Source organism: Enhydra lutris, unplaced genomic scaffold (genome assembly GCF_002288905.1).
Source record: "Enhydra lutris kenyoni isolate GAN:26980312 unplaced genomic scaffold, ASM228890v2 scaffoldscaffold9, whole genome shotgun sequence".
In the NCBI taxonomy this organism is placed as follows: Eukaryota; Metazoa; Chordata; class Mammalia; order Carnivora; family Mustelidae; genus Enhydra; species Enhydra lutris.
The window spans coordinates 12,564,915-12,582,534 of NW_019154093.1; the positions used below are offsets into that span (position 1 = coordinate 12,564,915).

A 17,620-nucleotide genomic window follows, 5' to 3' on the forward strand; every position below is an offset into this window, starting at 1 on the left:
GGTAAAGAGTTCAAAGAATTTAAATGACCTTCCCAAGATCATACAAATAAATGATAGGCTACTAGGCGTGGAACCCTCCCAGTTTCTGCAGAATCTTCATCTTGATTTCTACTGAAGCAATTTGATCTCAAACTCCACTCTACTATGATATTACTAACATTTCTCATTCTTTTATTCAATTAATCTTTAAGTATTTAAACTCAAATACTGTTGAGTATTGTGAGCCAGGTTGTATGGTGCTGCCCAAAGCCGCAAGGAGCTTCAATACACCTAACTCTTCATTTCTAGAGGGGGAAAAAAAAAACTTTTTAATGAAACTAAGGGAAATGAGGAATGAGGGTAACAGATAAAGAAGATTCAGAGAAAAACAGAAGAAAGCATGGCTTTGAGCTATGCAAAGGAAAAAAAAAGCACCCTAAACACCTAAAAAATAAGAATTATCACTGAAGGCAGCACAACTAGAAATTAAAAAAAGATCAGCAGTATCTATCTTAAAGATTATATCAAGGGGTGGTAAAATGCCATTTTTTTTAGTGCTTTGAAAAATTAAAATATGAACACTCACTGTAAATTTATGCAGCCATTCAAAATGATGCTTATAAGAAATCTGCAGTAACAGAAATAAATGAATTTTGTGTAGGGGAAGGGCTCCACCACGGCACCTTACACATCTCCACACAGGCCACTGGAGGCCAGGCTCAATGGCAGAACGACCTAAGCCTTGGTGATTATCCTGAAACATGGAATGTGAGTGGTCTTATGAGGAGTAGATTCTCATCCATTTCTCATCTACCTTTCTATTCTGCAGGGGGCAGCCATGGGGCAGCTTCTCATCTACCTGTCTAACCTATAGGAAGTTGCCAAGAGACAGTTTCTCAACTGCCTCCCTATTTCCAGAGAGGCAGGGGACTTTCTACTTTTTTCTCTTAGGGTACAGCTGGGAGTCACAACTGCTTAGCTGCAATATGAAATTTGTCCCTTCACTACAGTGACCCACTACTCGTGAAGTCTGTCATCTGGCTTCTCCAGTTCAGTGTCATCCTGTGGGATGTGGGGAGCTGGCACCATATCCATCTGGCTTATACATAAGTAATAACAATGTCTCTGTACATTTGGGCTCACTGTGTCCTGATAGGATCAACCTATATATATGTGGCGAGCCCGACCAGCAGCTGGTGTTGTCCTGCTGCTCACAGAGTGTTCGATGACCACTTGACATCATTAAAGGACAAAGCACAGTATGTAATGTCCAGCTTTTCAAAGTAGTTTAACCTTCCTACACGTACTGGCATTAGAGACATTTTTGTTCTTCCTTCTGTTACCTAGTTCTACAGATTTAATTTTTTCCTTTGTATTATATTTTGTGATACAGGACTCTTGGTGTCAAGATTTTCTACATTCGCATTCTTTTAAAAATAACTTAATATCATTAAATCTCTGCTTAGTTTGCTTCAGTGCTCCAACTAGTCCTTTTATATTATGATTTCATCATTTCTGAGTGCTTTTAGTTCACCTCTTGATCCACAAGGTAAGTTTTTCAGAAGGGCACATGAAAACAAAGGTAGCAAGCTTTTTAAGCTCTGTGCATCAAAGAATGTCTTTCTCTTTATTTCACGTATGAATGCAAATTTGGCTGGCCATAATATTTATAAATCCAAATCTATTGTCTCAAAACTCTATGTGCAGTATTATTCCGTTACCCTCTGGTATTTAGCATTATAGAAGAGAAGTATGATTTGTGTTTCTTTGAATGCATCTAATTCCTTCTACAAGAGTATTTATATAGATGATTACTTTTGAAATTTTAAAATTTATTGTGATGGGTCTAAATACAGGTTTTTCCCCCATCAACTTTTCCTATAACTCAGTAACACTTTCATAATCTCTATTTCTTTGAAAACTGCTTCTGTACCAACTGTTCTAGCTTCTTCTTCAGGGACACCTGTAATTCTTAATTCTCCAGATCTATTATCTTCTCTGACATTAACTGTTATTGCTCTACCTGATACTTCTGCATTCTGAAAGAAAATAGTAGGTCTTTTCCCCCAGAGCACTGATAACAGTTTTGAGGAGCCACCTTTTGTTTTCCTACATTCAATGTGAATTTTAATTCTGCTCCCTAAGTTTTGGTTTCCCTTGTGTTATTTTCTTATTTAAGGTTCCTTTCCCTTACATATCTTTGTCCTGTGTAAGGTTTTACCTATTTACTCATCCTGCAACAGGGAGTGATCTGGTGAGATCAAATTTAAACCAATGTACAGTGGCAGTATATGGCTCCTGGGCTCTAAGTCTTCTAGGGAGGACAGTTGCCAGATGATTTGAAAAGAGGTATCAGATAACACAAGGGTCATGTTCTTATAATAGGTAACGAAATCAGCACACATGGGTCCCTTTATAGAAAATAGCTTTGTTTACCACACCAAAATTAAAAATATAAGACTGGTTAACAATTGGGTACCAAGTCACCCTAACCTTTGAGGTTTGTAGAACTCCCTTCTCAGATCTACAGATGGAAAACAAGGTGAAACACACATTCTGTAAACTCTTATCAAGGACTGTGAAGTATCATCAAATATAGCTTTGCTAGACTAAAGTACAACTTTGTTTTCCTATTCCAATTACTTTTCACTTGAACAGAAAACAGATAAAGTAGACCAAAATAATAAAACACAGTATAACTACCTATCTGTACCTAACCTGTTAAAATATAAGTACCCAATTAAAACACTATCAAGGTAGGAATCTGCTCTACTTATCTAAGCTAAATGAATTGATTAGTGAAAAATATACATCTTCACTTGTTATTTAAACTTCAATGATATTTGGCTTAGTTTTAAGCACTAAAGGAATACTCAATAAAGAAGCTAACTTCATCAAGACTTACCGGTGTATAACTATGCACACTTCCAACACTGTTCAAATTAACAGATGCCAAACTCTGGTCTGAGAGACTGTTGTTAAGGCTGCTGCGTGGGCTATCACTACCATCCTGATCAGTGTTGTACAACGTTACCTAGAAAAGAAAAATACTGCATAAGTAGTTCTCACTGTAAAGAGTACTTTCTAAGCAACTCTACAAAAAAAACAATTAGGTTGGTATATAGCAGAAAGACAAGATGTTAGTAGTCTTTCCTACCCCAACTCCATGCCCTTCACTGCTAACTCCATGTTTACCATGAAATAAATTACTCTCAAACTGAAAAATATCCTATCCAGAAGTACATAAATTCAATATACTATCAGGTGTAATTTTTTCATCAACATTTAATAAGGAGATTACAGGTATTTCTACAATGTATAAATTTATTTTTACTCAAGCTTTAAGGAAAACTGTTATTCTCTTCTATCAAAATACTAGTAACTGAAAAGAACACAAAAAAGGCATTTTTAAAAATCACAGGCATCATAGTAGTTATATTGTTGAAAATGGACACTCAATTGTTCACAACATACTTGCAAAATCTCATGTATGTGATCTAATTTTTTAAAATAGCAATGATTATGGGGCACCCAGGTGGCTCAGGTGGTTAAATATCTGACCCATGGTATCAGCTCAGGTCATGATCTCAGGGTTGTGGAATCAAGTCCCACATCAGGCTCCACGCTCAGCACAGAGTCTACTTGAGATTCTCTCTTTCTCTCCCTCTGCCCCTCCCCCACCACACTCTTTCTCTCTAAACAAATAAATCTTGTAAACAAAAATAAGATGCTAACACACACACATCAGATGCTAAGGACTATAAATCAAACTGTTAACAACTATTAACCAGTAGGAGGCTAGGCATTTCTGAAGACTTACAATTTTTAATTAGAAACAAAGAGTATTTTTAAAACAGATAACTAGCCTTATTAACCCTCAAGGTTCTATTCAGATGGTACAGCCAACTTTCCTTTCAATGCTGCTACTTCCATGGCACAATACATTTAGCTTTATGGTAAAACTAATTTTTACCCACTACTAGACTGTTAGCTCCTTGAGTCTCCAGTAAGTAATCATAACCAACATAGTGCTTTCTACTCAGTACACAATTAATAAATATTTGCTGACTGAACAACCAATTGAGCTATCACCATCCTTCTGTTTGCGCTAAGAATGGGATCATGCTAAACGCTACAAACATCTGCCAAAAGAGGCCAAACATGTAGAAAACTAAGCATGTATCCCTCTCTACTGAGGGCAAAACCAAACTGTCCCCCATTCACATCAGCTAGAAACAGTAACATGCCTAGGAACTAATTAGGGAAAAGAATATAAGATAATCTAAGAGGAAATAAAGGAAACTCTGGCAAACACTTCTAACATAAATTTCATTAAAAAAAAAAATCATGTGTAAGCCTGATGATTCACAGACCTGTACCCCTGGGGCAAATAATATATGTTAATAAAAATAATTTTTTAGGGACGCCTGGGTGGCTCAGTTGGTTGGACGACTGCCTTCGGCTCAGGTCATGATCCCGGGGTCCCGGGATCGAGTCCCACATCGGGCTCCCAGCTCCATGGGGAGTCTGCTTCTCCCTCTGACCTTCTCCTCCCTCATGCTCTCTTTCACTGTCTCGCTCTCAAATAAATAAATAAAATCTTTAAAAAAAAATAATAATAATTTTTTAAAAATCAAGCTTACTGGCTCCTAGCCAACAAATTACAAGCACCCTATGGTAATTTTCTTAGCCACTCACTCTCTCTCCTTTCCATGCTCTGTTACGTACCACTCAAGTCAGAAATCTTGGACAAAATCTTAATAGCTTATTTTTATCTGGAAAGAGGATAAACATTTTAATAAAGATTACTAGTTTATTACAATGGGCATACTTATGTAATCACCATCTAGAACAAAATAGAGACCTATTCTCAAACTTTGATCCTAGAACACTTTCGCAGTCTTAAAAACCGAAGCGTCAAGGAGCTTGTTTGTGCTGATACATCTATTAATAATTGGCATATTATATTCCCCCCAAATAATAATTGGCATATATATTAAAACACATTATTAATTTAAAAATAACAATTATAAACCCGGCTAAAATGGTAACATAAGAAATATTTTCTCCCAATAAACACAATTAGATTTCCCTTATTTTACATTCTTGTAAATCTCAACGCCTGGCTTAACAGAAGCAGCTGGGTTTTCTTACCCACTTCTGTACTCCATCAGCTGCAGTAAGGTGTTTAGGTGGAACAATACAAAGAAAATCCAGCACCACACATATATGTATTTGGAAAAGGGAAGAATATTTTAACAGACTTTCAGATTATTGTGGATGGTCTTTTTTGATGCTACACCAAAACATGACAAGTGAAAATTTTTTTAAAGATTAGTTGCAATGTGGATCTGAAAACATACCAATAAATTTTTCATACTGTCACATTGAAATCTTCTGTTCTACCTTGTACTTTGAATGGATCATTCATCCAAGCATGATTTTATAACATGCACTGGCCATCTGGAAAATACTGGTTCACTAAGTTATACAGATCTCCCAAATACTGACACATTTCATTATACAACATTAAAACACCATACTTGCTAACATCACCAATGATCTCTTTAAAGAAGTAGTCTTTAAAGTCTATCATATTCGCTGTGGTGGATAAAAGTTTTCCTAACTTCCATTTTTGCTTAAGAGCTCAAATTTTATCACTAGCAAAGGATACTGACAATTGTTTTCCTTGAGGTGACAAACTCACTTTGTTTATTATCAAGAAAACATCTGCCAAATCTGAGTAATCAGTGTCAGTTTTTCTTTCACATAAAAAAAATGATCCAAGCAGCTAGGTCCACATCCAACTCAAAGACCCACACGAAGAGGGCTGTTCTTCCTTGAAGCAATCAATGTAGTTCAGCATGTTGTCTAAGTGTTTTATGCATACTTCCCATTTCATCACAGAGAATATTAAAAAGATATGTATTCAAAGGTCACAACTTGATAAAACTATTTTTCCTGTTTCACCAAGGATATCATTAAGTTAAACTAGTATTTTTTTTTCAACCTGAGGGGTGTTGGCAGGGAAGAATATAATGACTACTAGTACACTTCGGGGTCACCGCCTTGATCTGTGCTAACATTTACTACTGCTTACGCTGCATCAATGAAAATATAAAAATAAAGGAAAAGGCAAATAATATTTTAGTATTATCATTAAAATAGTCTGACCTCATAGAATCCCTAAAAAGGGTTTTAGTTACCTAAGTGTCCACAGACCACAGAACCTCTGATACAGAACACAACCAGCACTCCTTAAGGCCAGTTCATATGCTCTCCCAATCATTAACCAGCTGGTCATTACCCAACCCCCTCTCTAACATAGGCACCCATTATACCAAACTTCCGCCACTACTGGTTAGCTTATCTGTTTTCTGAACGAAGTATAAATGGAATCATACAGTGCGCCTGGGTGGCTCAGTGGGTTAAGCCTCTGCCTTCCGCTCAGGTCATGGTCTCAGGGTCCTGCGATCTAGCCCTACATCGGGTTCTCTGCTCAGCAGGGAACCTGCTTCCCCCTCTCTCTCTGCCTGCCTCTCTGTCCGCTTGTGATCTCTGTCAAATAAATAAAATCTTTTTTAAAAAAATAAATAAATGGAATCATACAATGTATATCCTTTTCTGTCCTTTTACAGTAAAATCAGCTAAAGGATTACACAAAGCTTTACACTAATTCTGCTCTTACATCTTTATCACTTCCTTTGTAGCACAGCACCATTTGTTGAGAAACAACACTGAGTTGTGTTCCGTAAGTCTATTTGTCTTATGCCAATACCACTCTTTCAATTACTGTAGGTTTACTCTTGATAACTGGAAGTATAAATCCTCTACCATACCTTTTCTTTTTTAAAAGATTTTATTTACTTATTTAACAGAGAGAAAGACACAGAGAGAGGGAGAATATAGGCAGGGGGAGTGGGAGAGGGAGAAGCAGGTTTCCCGCTGAGCAGGGAGCCTGATGCAGGGCTAGATCCCAGGACTCTGGGATCATGACCGGAGCCAAAGGCAGACACCTAACGACTAAGCCACCCAGGCGCCTTGTTACCGTACCTTTTCTTTCAACATTATCTTCAACTACCATTTGCCATTTGGATTCTCATTTATATTTTAAGATCACCTGGTCATTTTCTATTCCCGTTCCTTCCCCCAAAAAAGCATTGTGGACCTCTGACTGGGATATTAAATCTGTAGATATACTGAGGAAAAACTGACTTCTTTACAATAACCTTCCCTATGAAAATTATGTATCCATTTATTTATATATTCATTTTCTCTCAGTAACTTTTTATAATTTTATGTGTAGAGTTCACCTTCCACTTAATCCAAGGTATTTAATGTTTTTGAATGTTAACTTAAGTTTTATTATTTCTTTAATCTTATTTTCTAATTGTCTGACTTATACACAGAAATGCTATTGATTTCTAAAGTCAAACACTGATCTTCTATTAAGAACTTAAGTTCATTCATGAATTCTAAGAGCTTATCTGTAGATTTCTTTTGAATTTTCCACATAAACAATCATATCACTTACGAATGATAGCTAGGTTTCTTAAAGTTTACGTTTAACATTTGTTTGGTTAATACTTCCATTTCTCTTCTACCTGCCTGAATACTATTGTTGTCCTGTATTTTACTTCTACATGTTATACACCCACAATATGTTTGTTATTTTTGCTTTAAGCAGTATATTATCTTTTAAAGAGATTTAAATTTTTTTAAAAATGCTTTATATTTACCTACAGTTACCATTTCTGGTCCCTAATTCCTTTCTGTAGATCCAGATTTCTAGTTGTTACCACAGCACACAAATATTCTACATACTTTTTTAGTCTTTTCAGTTTCATTTTGTCTAACTTTTTATCTTCAATAATCTTTCCTTCTACAATGTCTAATCTGTTGTTCATTCCACCCAGCGTATTTTTCAAATCAGACATAATTTGTATCTCCAAGAAGTTCGATTTGGATTTTAAAAGAGTATCTCCCATATGTCTATATAATGTTCAACCTATCCTTTTACTCCTCTATGGAATACAGTTGTAAAAACTGGGCTTTTCCCAACTTTACTGAAATATAATTAACATATAAGTTTAAGGTATACAATGTGTTCATTTGATACACTTATATACTTCAAATTAAATACCACCATAGCTTTAACACCTCCATCACCTCACATAATTACCATTTCCTTTTGATTTAAGATCTACTTACCTAATAACTTTCATGTATACATGAATACAATATTGTTAACAATAATCACCATGCCATATAAAAGATCCCCCAAACTTAATCATCTTATAACTGAAAAGTTTATACGTTTTGAGACTAACATTTCTCCATTTTTCCTGTCCCATAGCCCCTGGTAACTACCATTCTACTTTCTATGAATCAGGCCTTTTAAGATTCCATATATAAATGATATCATACAGTATTTGTCTTTTCCTGCCTGACATTTCACTTGGCATAATACCCTCAAGGTCCATTCAACATTGTCTCAAATGGCAGGATTTTCTTCTCATGGCTAAAGAATATTCCATTGTGTGTGTGAGTGCACATGCATGCATGCACACATATACCTCCCAGCTTCATTGCCCATTCACCCAATGATAGGTTATTTCTATATCTTGGCTTATGATAATTTTTTATGTTGCTTTATACTAATTCTATCATCTGTGTTATTTCTGGGTCAGTTTTGATTAATTTTCTCCTCATTACGGTTGCTTTTTGGCTTTTTTTTAAACTTTTTTTTCTTAAATACTTCTATGCCAGCCTGGTAATTTTTTATTGGGTGCCAAACCATTGTGAATTTTACACCGATAAGTGCTAGATATTTTTGTATTCTTTTTTTTTTTTAAGATTTTATTTATTTATTTGACAGACAGAGATCACAAGTAGGCAGAGAAGCAGGCAGAGAGAGGAGGAAGCAGGCTCCCTGCTGAGCAGAGAGCCCGATGTGGGGTTCGATCCCAGGACCCTGGGATCATGACCTGAGCTGAAGGCAGAGGCTTTAACCCACTGAGCCACCCAGGCGCCCATATTTTTGTATTCTTATAAACCTTCTTGAGCTTTATTCCGGAACACAGTTAAATTATTTGATAACAGGCATAAAGTACTGATACATGCTATAACATGGCTGAACCTTGAAAAATGTGTTTAGTGAAAGAAGTCAGACATAACAAGTTACAAATTATATGATCCCATTTATATGAAATGTCCAGAATAGGAAAATCCACAGAATTAAAAAGTAAATTAACAGTTACAAGAAATGGATGGAATAGGAAATCAATGGTAATGGGTACAGGCTTTTCTTTCCAGGGTGGGTGACGAAAATTTTCCAGAATTACATGGTGGTTCATGGCTGCACACACCCTTGTGAATATACCAAAACCACTAGCTGTAACTTTAAAAGGGGAAATTTTATAATGGTCTCTGAATTACATCTAAGAAACTTCAAATCAAATTTTAAAATTAGAATTATTTGAAAACAGACCAATCCTTTTGAGTTTTGCTTTGAAGGTATGTTGATAGGACCAGAGCACAATTTTAGTCTAGAGTTAATTTTATTCCACTACTGAATCAAAATCCCGAGTACTTTACTTAATGACCTGTGAATTATGAAGACTTTCACTTTTGTGTGAACAGTAACTATGCCTGGCCCTACAGAAGTATCAGTAATTTTCTACACTAATCCTTGCAGGTGGTTCTTTCCCTAGTCTTCCTTACTCATGCACTATAAATACCAACTGAAGACTCAGGGGGCACCCTCAGTATATCACTGGAATTCTCTCTTGGTGTAGCTTTCTCCTCTCTAATATGGTGCCCTGTGAACTCTAGCCACCTCAGGGATTCCATGATCTCCCAACTCCACCTGGCTCCACTCAGTGAGACCTCTGGGCCTTAGAAACTTTCTCTAAACAGTAAGCTAGGACAATCATAGGGTTGACCTTATTTGTTCACAATTTCTCAGGAGGACTGTGTTATGGCTCAATCTCTTGAAAACCACTATTTCATATATTTTGTCTACTTTGTCAGTTGTTTCAGGTAGTGGAGTAAATTTAGGCCCTGTTATTCCATGTTGGCCAGAACCAACAAATCTTTACAAAGAACCAGCTTCTTTTTGTTGACTTTTTTTTTTTTTTTTTTACTACCTTTGTCTTCTTCAGATTTATCTTGCTCTTTATCTAGATGCTTACATCATTAATACTCAATCCTTCTTCTATTCTAGTATACACATTTAAGGTTAATACTTCAACTGTGGGCGCCTGGGTGGCTCAGTGGGTTAAAGCCTCTGCCTTCGGCTCAGGTCATGATCCCAGGGTCCTGGGATCAAGTCCTGCATCGGGCTCTCTGCTCAGTGGGGAGCCTGCTTCCTCCTCTCTCTCTGCCTACTTGTGATCTCTGTCAAATAAATAAATAAAATCTTTAAAAAAAAAATACTTCAACTCTACTCCTTCTACAGGCTTTCATAATTCATATTTCTATTAGTCATCAATTCAAAGTATTTTCTTTTTTCTTTTTTTTTTTTAAAGATTTTATTTATTTATTTGACAGAGAGAGATCACAGTAGACAGAGGCAGGCAGAGAGAGAGAGAGAGGGAAGCAGGCTCCCTGCCGAGCAGAGAGCCCGATGCGGGACTCGATCCCAGGACCCTGGGATCATGACCTGAGCCGAAGGCAGTGGCTTAACCCACTGAGCCACCCAGGTGCCCCTCAAAGTATTTTCTATTAGGATTTCTTCTTGATCCCTGGGTTATTTATAACTATACCGCTTAATCTGCAAACTTTGGGTGATTATCTGATCATCTATTTGCTATTATTTCTACCTTAATTCCACTGTGCTGGAAAATATACACTATATGGTGTTGGTCTTCTGAAGTTTGCTGAGACTTCCTTTATGGTCTAGCATAAATCAGTATTACATGATCAATTTTGGTAAATATGCCATGTGCACATAAAAAGGGTATATTCAGGGGATGCCTGGGTGTACAGTCAGCTGAGTGTCCAACTCTTGGTTTTGGCTCAAATCATGATCTCAAGGTCATGAGATCCAACCAAGAAAGGCTCCACACTCGGCAGTCTGCTTTAGACTCTCTCTCCTCTGCCCCTCTCCCCCACATTCCCTCGCTTGCTAAAATAAATAAATCCTGTTAAAAAAAAAAGCATATTCTGCAATTGTTAAGTATCTGTATGTATGTATATGTATGTGTATGTACATATATTCCTCAAGTGGAACAAACTTCCTAATTTCCTGGTTCAAATCTTCTGTATCTTTTTTCTTTTTTCTTTCTTTTTTTTTTTTTTTTTTTAAATTTGTCAGAGAGAGAGGGAAAGAGAGCAAGCACAGGCAGACAGAATGGTAGGCAGAGACAGAGGGAGAAGCAGGCTCCCCGCGAAGCAAGGAGCCTGATGTGGGACTCGATCCCAGGACGCTGGGATCATGACCTGAGCCGAAGGCAGCTGCTTAACCAACTGAGCCACCCAGGCGTCCCAAATCTTCTGTATCTTTAATGGGATTTGTGTGATTATGTTTTGATTCTGATTTGCTTCTATGAGTTATAAAGAGACATATGTTAAAATCTTCCTCTTTGGTCAAGGACTTGTCCATCTCTCCTTTGAGTTTTGTCAGCTCTTGAAGCATATATAAATTTAGTATTGTTCCTTATTGAAATGATCCTTTTGCATAACAAAATATCTTTGTTTTCAGTAATATGTCTTGTGCTTTAAGATATATCTCTGGCGGGGTGGGGTGCCTGGGTGGCTCAGTTGGTTAAGTGTCTGACTCTTGGCTCAGGTCATGATCTCAGGGTTGTGAGATCGAGCCTCACATTGGGTTCCATGCTCAGCCCAGAGTCTGCTTGAGGTTCTTTCTGGCTCTCTTGTAAGCAGCACATAGGTGAATTTTATTTTTCATCCAGTCTGACAATCTCTGATTTTTAAATGGAATGTTCTGTACATTTACGTTTATTTCCTAACAGAACTCAATTTTTTAAAAAAAATTTTTATTTATTTGAGAGAGAGAAAGAGACAGAAAGAGGGAGAGGGAGAGGAAGAAGCAGACTCCCCACTGAGCACAGAAGCTTGATGTGGAACTTCATCCCAGGACTCTGGGATCATGACCTGAGCCAAAGGGAGAAGGTTAACCAATTGAGACACCCAGGAGCCCAATCCAACACAACTCAATTTAAGTACATATTTTTTTTCCTGTTTTCCCTCTCACTTCTTTATTCATTTCTTTCCTCCTTTCTTGTCTACTTTTGGATATATTATTTTTCCTTTTTTCCTTTTTTTTTTTTTTAAGATTTTATTAGAGAGATGGTGAGAGATCAGAAATAGGCAGAGCAGCAGGCAGAGGGAGAGGGAGACGCAGGCTCTCTGCCGAGCAGGGAGCCCGATGTGGGGCTCAATCCAAGGACCCTGGAATCATGACCTGAGGCGATGGCAGCCACTTAACCAACTGAGCCACCCAGGTGCCTCTCCTTATTTACTTTATATTCTTTTACTATTCTTGTAGTAAGTAATAATATGACCAGTATCTTGAGTATTGTTAGAAATTCAAATTTTTCAGGGGTGCCTGGCTGGCTCAGTTGGTAGAGTGTGTGTGACTCTTCATCCTGGAGTTAGGAATTCAAGCCCCATGTTGGGTGTCAAGATTACTCAAAGAAAAAAAAAAAAAATCTTCGGGGCACCTGGCTGGCTCAGTCAGTGGAACATGGGACTCGATCTCAGGGTTGAGCTCAAGCCCTACACTGGTGTGGAGATTACTTTAAATCCTTAAGAAAAACCCCAAAAAACAAAACAAAACAAAACAAAAACAAAGAAATTCAAATTTTCAGACCCCAATTCAACGTACTAAAACCAGAAATTCTCAGGTGAGGCCCAGCAATTTGGGTTTTAACAAGACCTCCTACTTATTGTGACAAATGCTGATGTATTAAAAGAACCACTGCCCCAAATATTATAATATGTTCTTGACTTAGTACTTCCACCACTTCCAGTGCAATGCAAAGACTTTAACTGTATATACAGTTAATCCTTCACATCATGGCTTTGAACCACATGGGTCCACTTATATACAGAATTTTTTCAATAAACATAGCACAGGGACACCTGGATGGCTCAGTCAGTTTCAGGTCATGATCTCAGGGTTGGGCACGAAACCTGCTGAAGATTCTCTCTCTCCCTCTCCCCCAGCCTCTCCTCCCACTAAAAAAAAAAAAAAAGAAGAAAAAAGAAAGAAAGAAAAGAAAAAAAGATAAACACAGCACAGTTACTGGGGCGCCTGGCTGGTTCAGTAGGTAGAGCATGCAACTCGATCTCAGTCTTGTGAGTTCAAGCCCCATGTTGGGCAGAGAGTTTGATTTAAAAAATATAAATAAATAGGTGTGCCTGGGTAGCTCGGTCATTTGAGTGTCTGAGCCCCACAATCAGGTTGGGAGTCTGCTTGTCCCGCTCATTCTGCTTCTCCCTACACTCACACTCATGCATGTTCTCTCTCTCTCAAATGAATAAAAATCTTTAAAAATAAATAAATATACAGTACGGTACTGTAAAAGTATTTTTCTCTTCCTTCAGATTTTCTTAACATTTTCTTTTCTCCAGCTTTTTTCTGTAAGAATAGTATATAATGCATGTAACATAACACAACATGTATTAATGAACTATTTATGATATCAGTAAGGCTTCCAGTCAACAGCAGATTATTGGTTAGGTTTTGGGGAAGTCAAAGGCAGAGACAGAGATTTTCAACTGTGCGGGAAGCAGCAGCATCGGCACCCCTAAACTACACACTGTTCTAGGGTCAACCATATTCCTGCCTTACCCTTATACTGTCATGTCTTTTAACTTCTATAGTATTTTAGACTCAAAGGCATTGTGTTACGTAACACAACTGCTATTGTTGTATTTTTATAAACACTCAATACACACTTAGATTTACCAACAGACATACTCTCTGGTGTTCTTCATTCTTGCCTGCACAGGATAATTTCCTTCTATCTGAAAAATTAATTCCCTCTATAATACTGGTGTACTAGTAACATATTCTCTCTGTAGAAACCTACTGATTTAACCTTCATTTTTCACAGAAATTTTAATTGTAGAAATCTGGATTAGCAGGTATTACCTTTCAGCAGTATACAGGTTTCATTCTCGTGTCTGGTTTTTATCATTTCTATTCAGAAGTCAGTGCCTGGCTTACTATTATTCCTTTGAAGTTGCCTGGTTTTGCCTCTGATTTTAAGATTTGTTCATCTTTGTTTTTAGCAGCTCGATTTGGGAGGGGGGACAGCTAGTAAGGATTTTTCATTAATTCTTCTTGAAGTTCTCAAGAAATTCTTGAATCTACACTGTGTTATCTTTCATCAGTTTAAAAATTTTAATATATTGCTTCTTCTTTATTCCTTTCTCCTCTCTTCTGAAACCCTAATAACAAGTTAGATTTCTTCCCCTATATCTCATTTTATCTCTTGAGCTTTTCTGAATTTTCCATTGTTTTTGTTGTTTCAATCTCCATATTTTCTATTGACATTTCTTCCAGTTCACTATTCTATTCTCTTCTCTGATGTGCCTAATCTGCTGTTAAACCCATCTATCAAATTCTTAATTTCAGTTACTATATTTTTCAGTTCTAGAGTTTCCTCTTCATTCTTCCATACAGCTTCCAATTCTCTGATAAATTTTCTATACTTCAACTATTTTCTTGAACTAATGTTAGTTATAGTTACTTTAAAATCATTATCCAGATCACTTATAAATACGTTTATGCTATCTTTCCCTACCCATCTCCTTGTTATTTAATTATGTGATCCTGTTTCCTGTAATATCTAAAGTTTTTGACTGAAAGTGAGATCTGACTTATGAAAACTTGTAAAAGCTCAGCATAATGTTATTTCTTCCAAAAAGGATTTAATTTTCTTTTGGCAAGTAGAAAAGTATTATATAAACTATGAAGTATATAGCAACCACGCTAGTAACAATTTGAAGCTGGTCTATTTTGGTTTGCTCTTACTTACAGAACATAACCCTTCTGAGGTATCGACTTGAAAGGCTGGAGTGTTTACCATGGCTCCCCTCCTCCTTGAAGATCATGGACAATAATCATTGTTCCCTCCTTCCTGTGAGACTGCTTGATTCTGAGTAGTGAAAAATCCACTTGATTTGTCTATGCCTGAGTCCAAATACATATGAGTTAGGAATTAGCAAATGCCTTAAGTGGATAATACTTCCAAGCTGAACTCACTTGGGAGATTCAAGAAGATCTTAGTACTCAAGCCCCGGCTATTTGACAGCCTCAAACTCCAGTGTTTGTCTTCCTAGCCCAATGACTGGTCTAGGCTTCTGGTTTCTGTTTAGCCTCTTTGCCATGCATTGAGAACTGAGAAATGTCCCAAGGGAAATATGCATGGCATATCTCAATATATTTCCATTTTTCCTGGAATCTTTAGCCCTGAAGTCCTAGCTTTTCTGTGCTCAAATGCCTCTTCCCTCTTTTTTATTGTTAGTCAGGGATGGTGGTATTTTATATAGAAAGAAGGATTAATCTAATACTAGCTATTCCATCACATCTAGAAGCATAAGTCCAAGAACTCCAGTTTCTTTGACCCCCATATTATTTCATCATGAAGTCCAGCATTACTATTTCCTGTTTCCTAAAAGCTACAACTATCTATATTTAGGCCTTAGTATCTCCTACTTAGACTACTACAAAGAACAATATTGGATATTTCTGATTCTAGACCATATGCCTCACTAGAAATTCTCAAGTTTAGATGGGCACAAAGAGGGATAGTGTCTTTTTTTTTTTTTTTTAAGATTTTATTTATTTATTTATTTGACAGATTGAGAGCCAGAGAGCACAAGTAAGGGGAATGGCAGAGGGAGAGAGAGCGGCAGGCTCCCCACTGAGCAGGGAGCCCGATGTGGGGCTCGATCCCTGGACCCTGGATCACAACCTGAGCAGAAGGTAGATGCTTAACTAACTGAGCCACTCAGGAGCACAGGGATGATTTCTTAAAGTACAGATTTCTGAACCTTATCTGTAAGTATAAAATAAATGATTTGGCAGGCCTGCAATAATACCTTGGAATTATCACCAGCACCACTAAATACACACTCGTACACATGCACCCACATACACCTCCCCTAAGTGATTCTGATGGAATCATTCCATGGATTAGTATTTGGGAAAAATCAATACTCTATACCTCAGCTACCAGTTGCCTTTCTAAATTGTCAATCTGATCAGTCGCTAATGATAGTCTGCTTCTATTGGTTTATTATCTTTCTACAAATAAAAAGATCCTATATATATCAGTATAATTATATGTATTTAAGTGTGTGTGTGTTTATGTGTGTGCATGATAAAGTAGAAGAAATAAAGCAAGAACAAGTGAAAGCAAGGGAGAGAGGAGAAGAGGGTAAAAAGGCAAGATTTGAAAGTGAGACTGAGAGTAGCAGCATAAGACATATATGGCTTCAGGTGCTCATGGTCTAGTAAGGGAGGAAATACATGCATAGAACTTAGTTACTTCATGAATCTCCCAGAGACTTTTTAGGGTTTTGAGATATGAGCTTAAGAAATAACGTTGTAAAGAAAAAAACACTTGGTATTTCACTAGGTATCTAATGACTTGGCATGAAATTTTGAAATGCTGACCCTTGCTTCAAAAAGAAAGAAAAGAGAAGAGGAAGGGATGGGAGGGGGTAAGGGGAGAAAAGGAAGGGAAGGAAAAGAAAGCAGACTACTACATACTAGTTCTGGATATGCACCTACACTTGAATATTATGAAACCGGTTGACTACCATTCAAAGAACTCTATGAGTTTGTCCAAATTATTCATTTTACTAGATTCTGTTGACCCCTTGGGAATCTGAAAATTTTTTTTCAAGCATATACTTAGAGGGATAATCAATGGTTTTTGAAACAAACTGATTCCATAAAATACTAACTCAAAAATTCCATCAATGGGAACTGGCACTGTCAAGAATTTAAATTAAACAGAGCTTCCCAATAAGCATCCTCCAACTTCTTTAGAGAACTATTTTCTTCTAATTTGTGTATACCTCAAAACATTGTGGATTCAAGCTTTCAAGCTGCCATTACAGGCTAGCCAAAGTTATGTCATCTTTAAACTCAATCATATAGAACGCTATTGTTATCATAAAGACAAATTAAATGTATTATTCAACAACATTTCAAAAAGTGTTTAAAAAAAAAAAAAACAGAATTACTTTGTTAGTCACAGTGTTGATTGCCAGAGTTGGAGAGGCACTTCCCGAAATAATACACTCCATTCCCAAAGAATCTGAATCTATGCTATATGGAGTTGAGGCCTAAAATACAAGAACAAAACAAATAATTATTAGCTCATATATCCAGCAACTTTAACACAATTTGAAGGTATTTCATCAGATTCTCCAACATCCAGTTTTGTGTTTTGTTTCTGAAAACATGAATTTAAATCCCTACTGAAATCTCTTGTACTATATTTTAATATGCCACTGACTTGGTATCACAAAGTCCATTGGTTTGGCTACTTCTTACCAGCTCTTTTAATTGACTATGAGACAGTCCAGCAAAAATAGAGACTGTTAATAGTCCTCTACTATCCATTTCCTCTCTTCTCCCTTTTAGTAATAAAAC

At 36.9% G+C, this 17,620-nt stretch overlaps 1 protein-coding gene across 4 annotated transcripts in view; it reads right to left on the reverse strand.

The window, feature by feature from the left end:
* Window positions 1–17,620, reverse strand: part of LOC111142872 (forkhead box J3) — a 153,306-nt gene that overhangs the window by 27,192 nt on the left and 108,494 nt on the right. For 3 of the 4 annotated variants that reach the window (XM_022496246.1, XM_022496245.1, XM_022496247.1), the window contains 2 exons: window positions 17,209–17,310; window positions 2,885–3,013 (listed from right to left, as the gene is read on the reverse strand). In XM_022496246.1, coding sequence (XP_022351954.1) covers window positions 2,885–3,013; window positions 17,209–17,310 — 231 coding nt within the window. The remainder of the gene's footprint in view (window positions 1–2,884; window positions 3,014–17,208; window positions 17,311–17,620) is intronic. The other variant, XM_022496248.1, reaches the window with a different exon arrangement.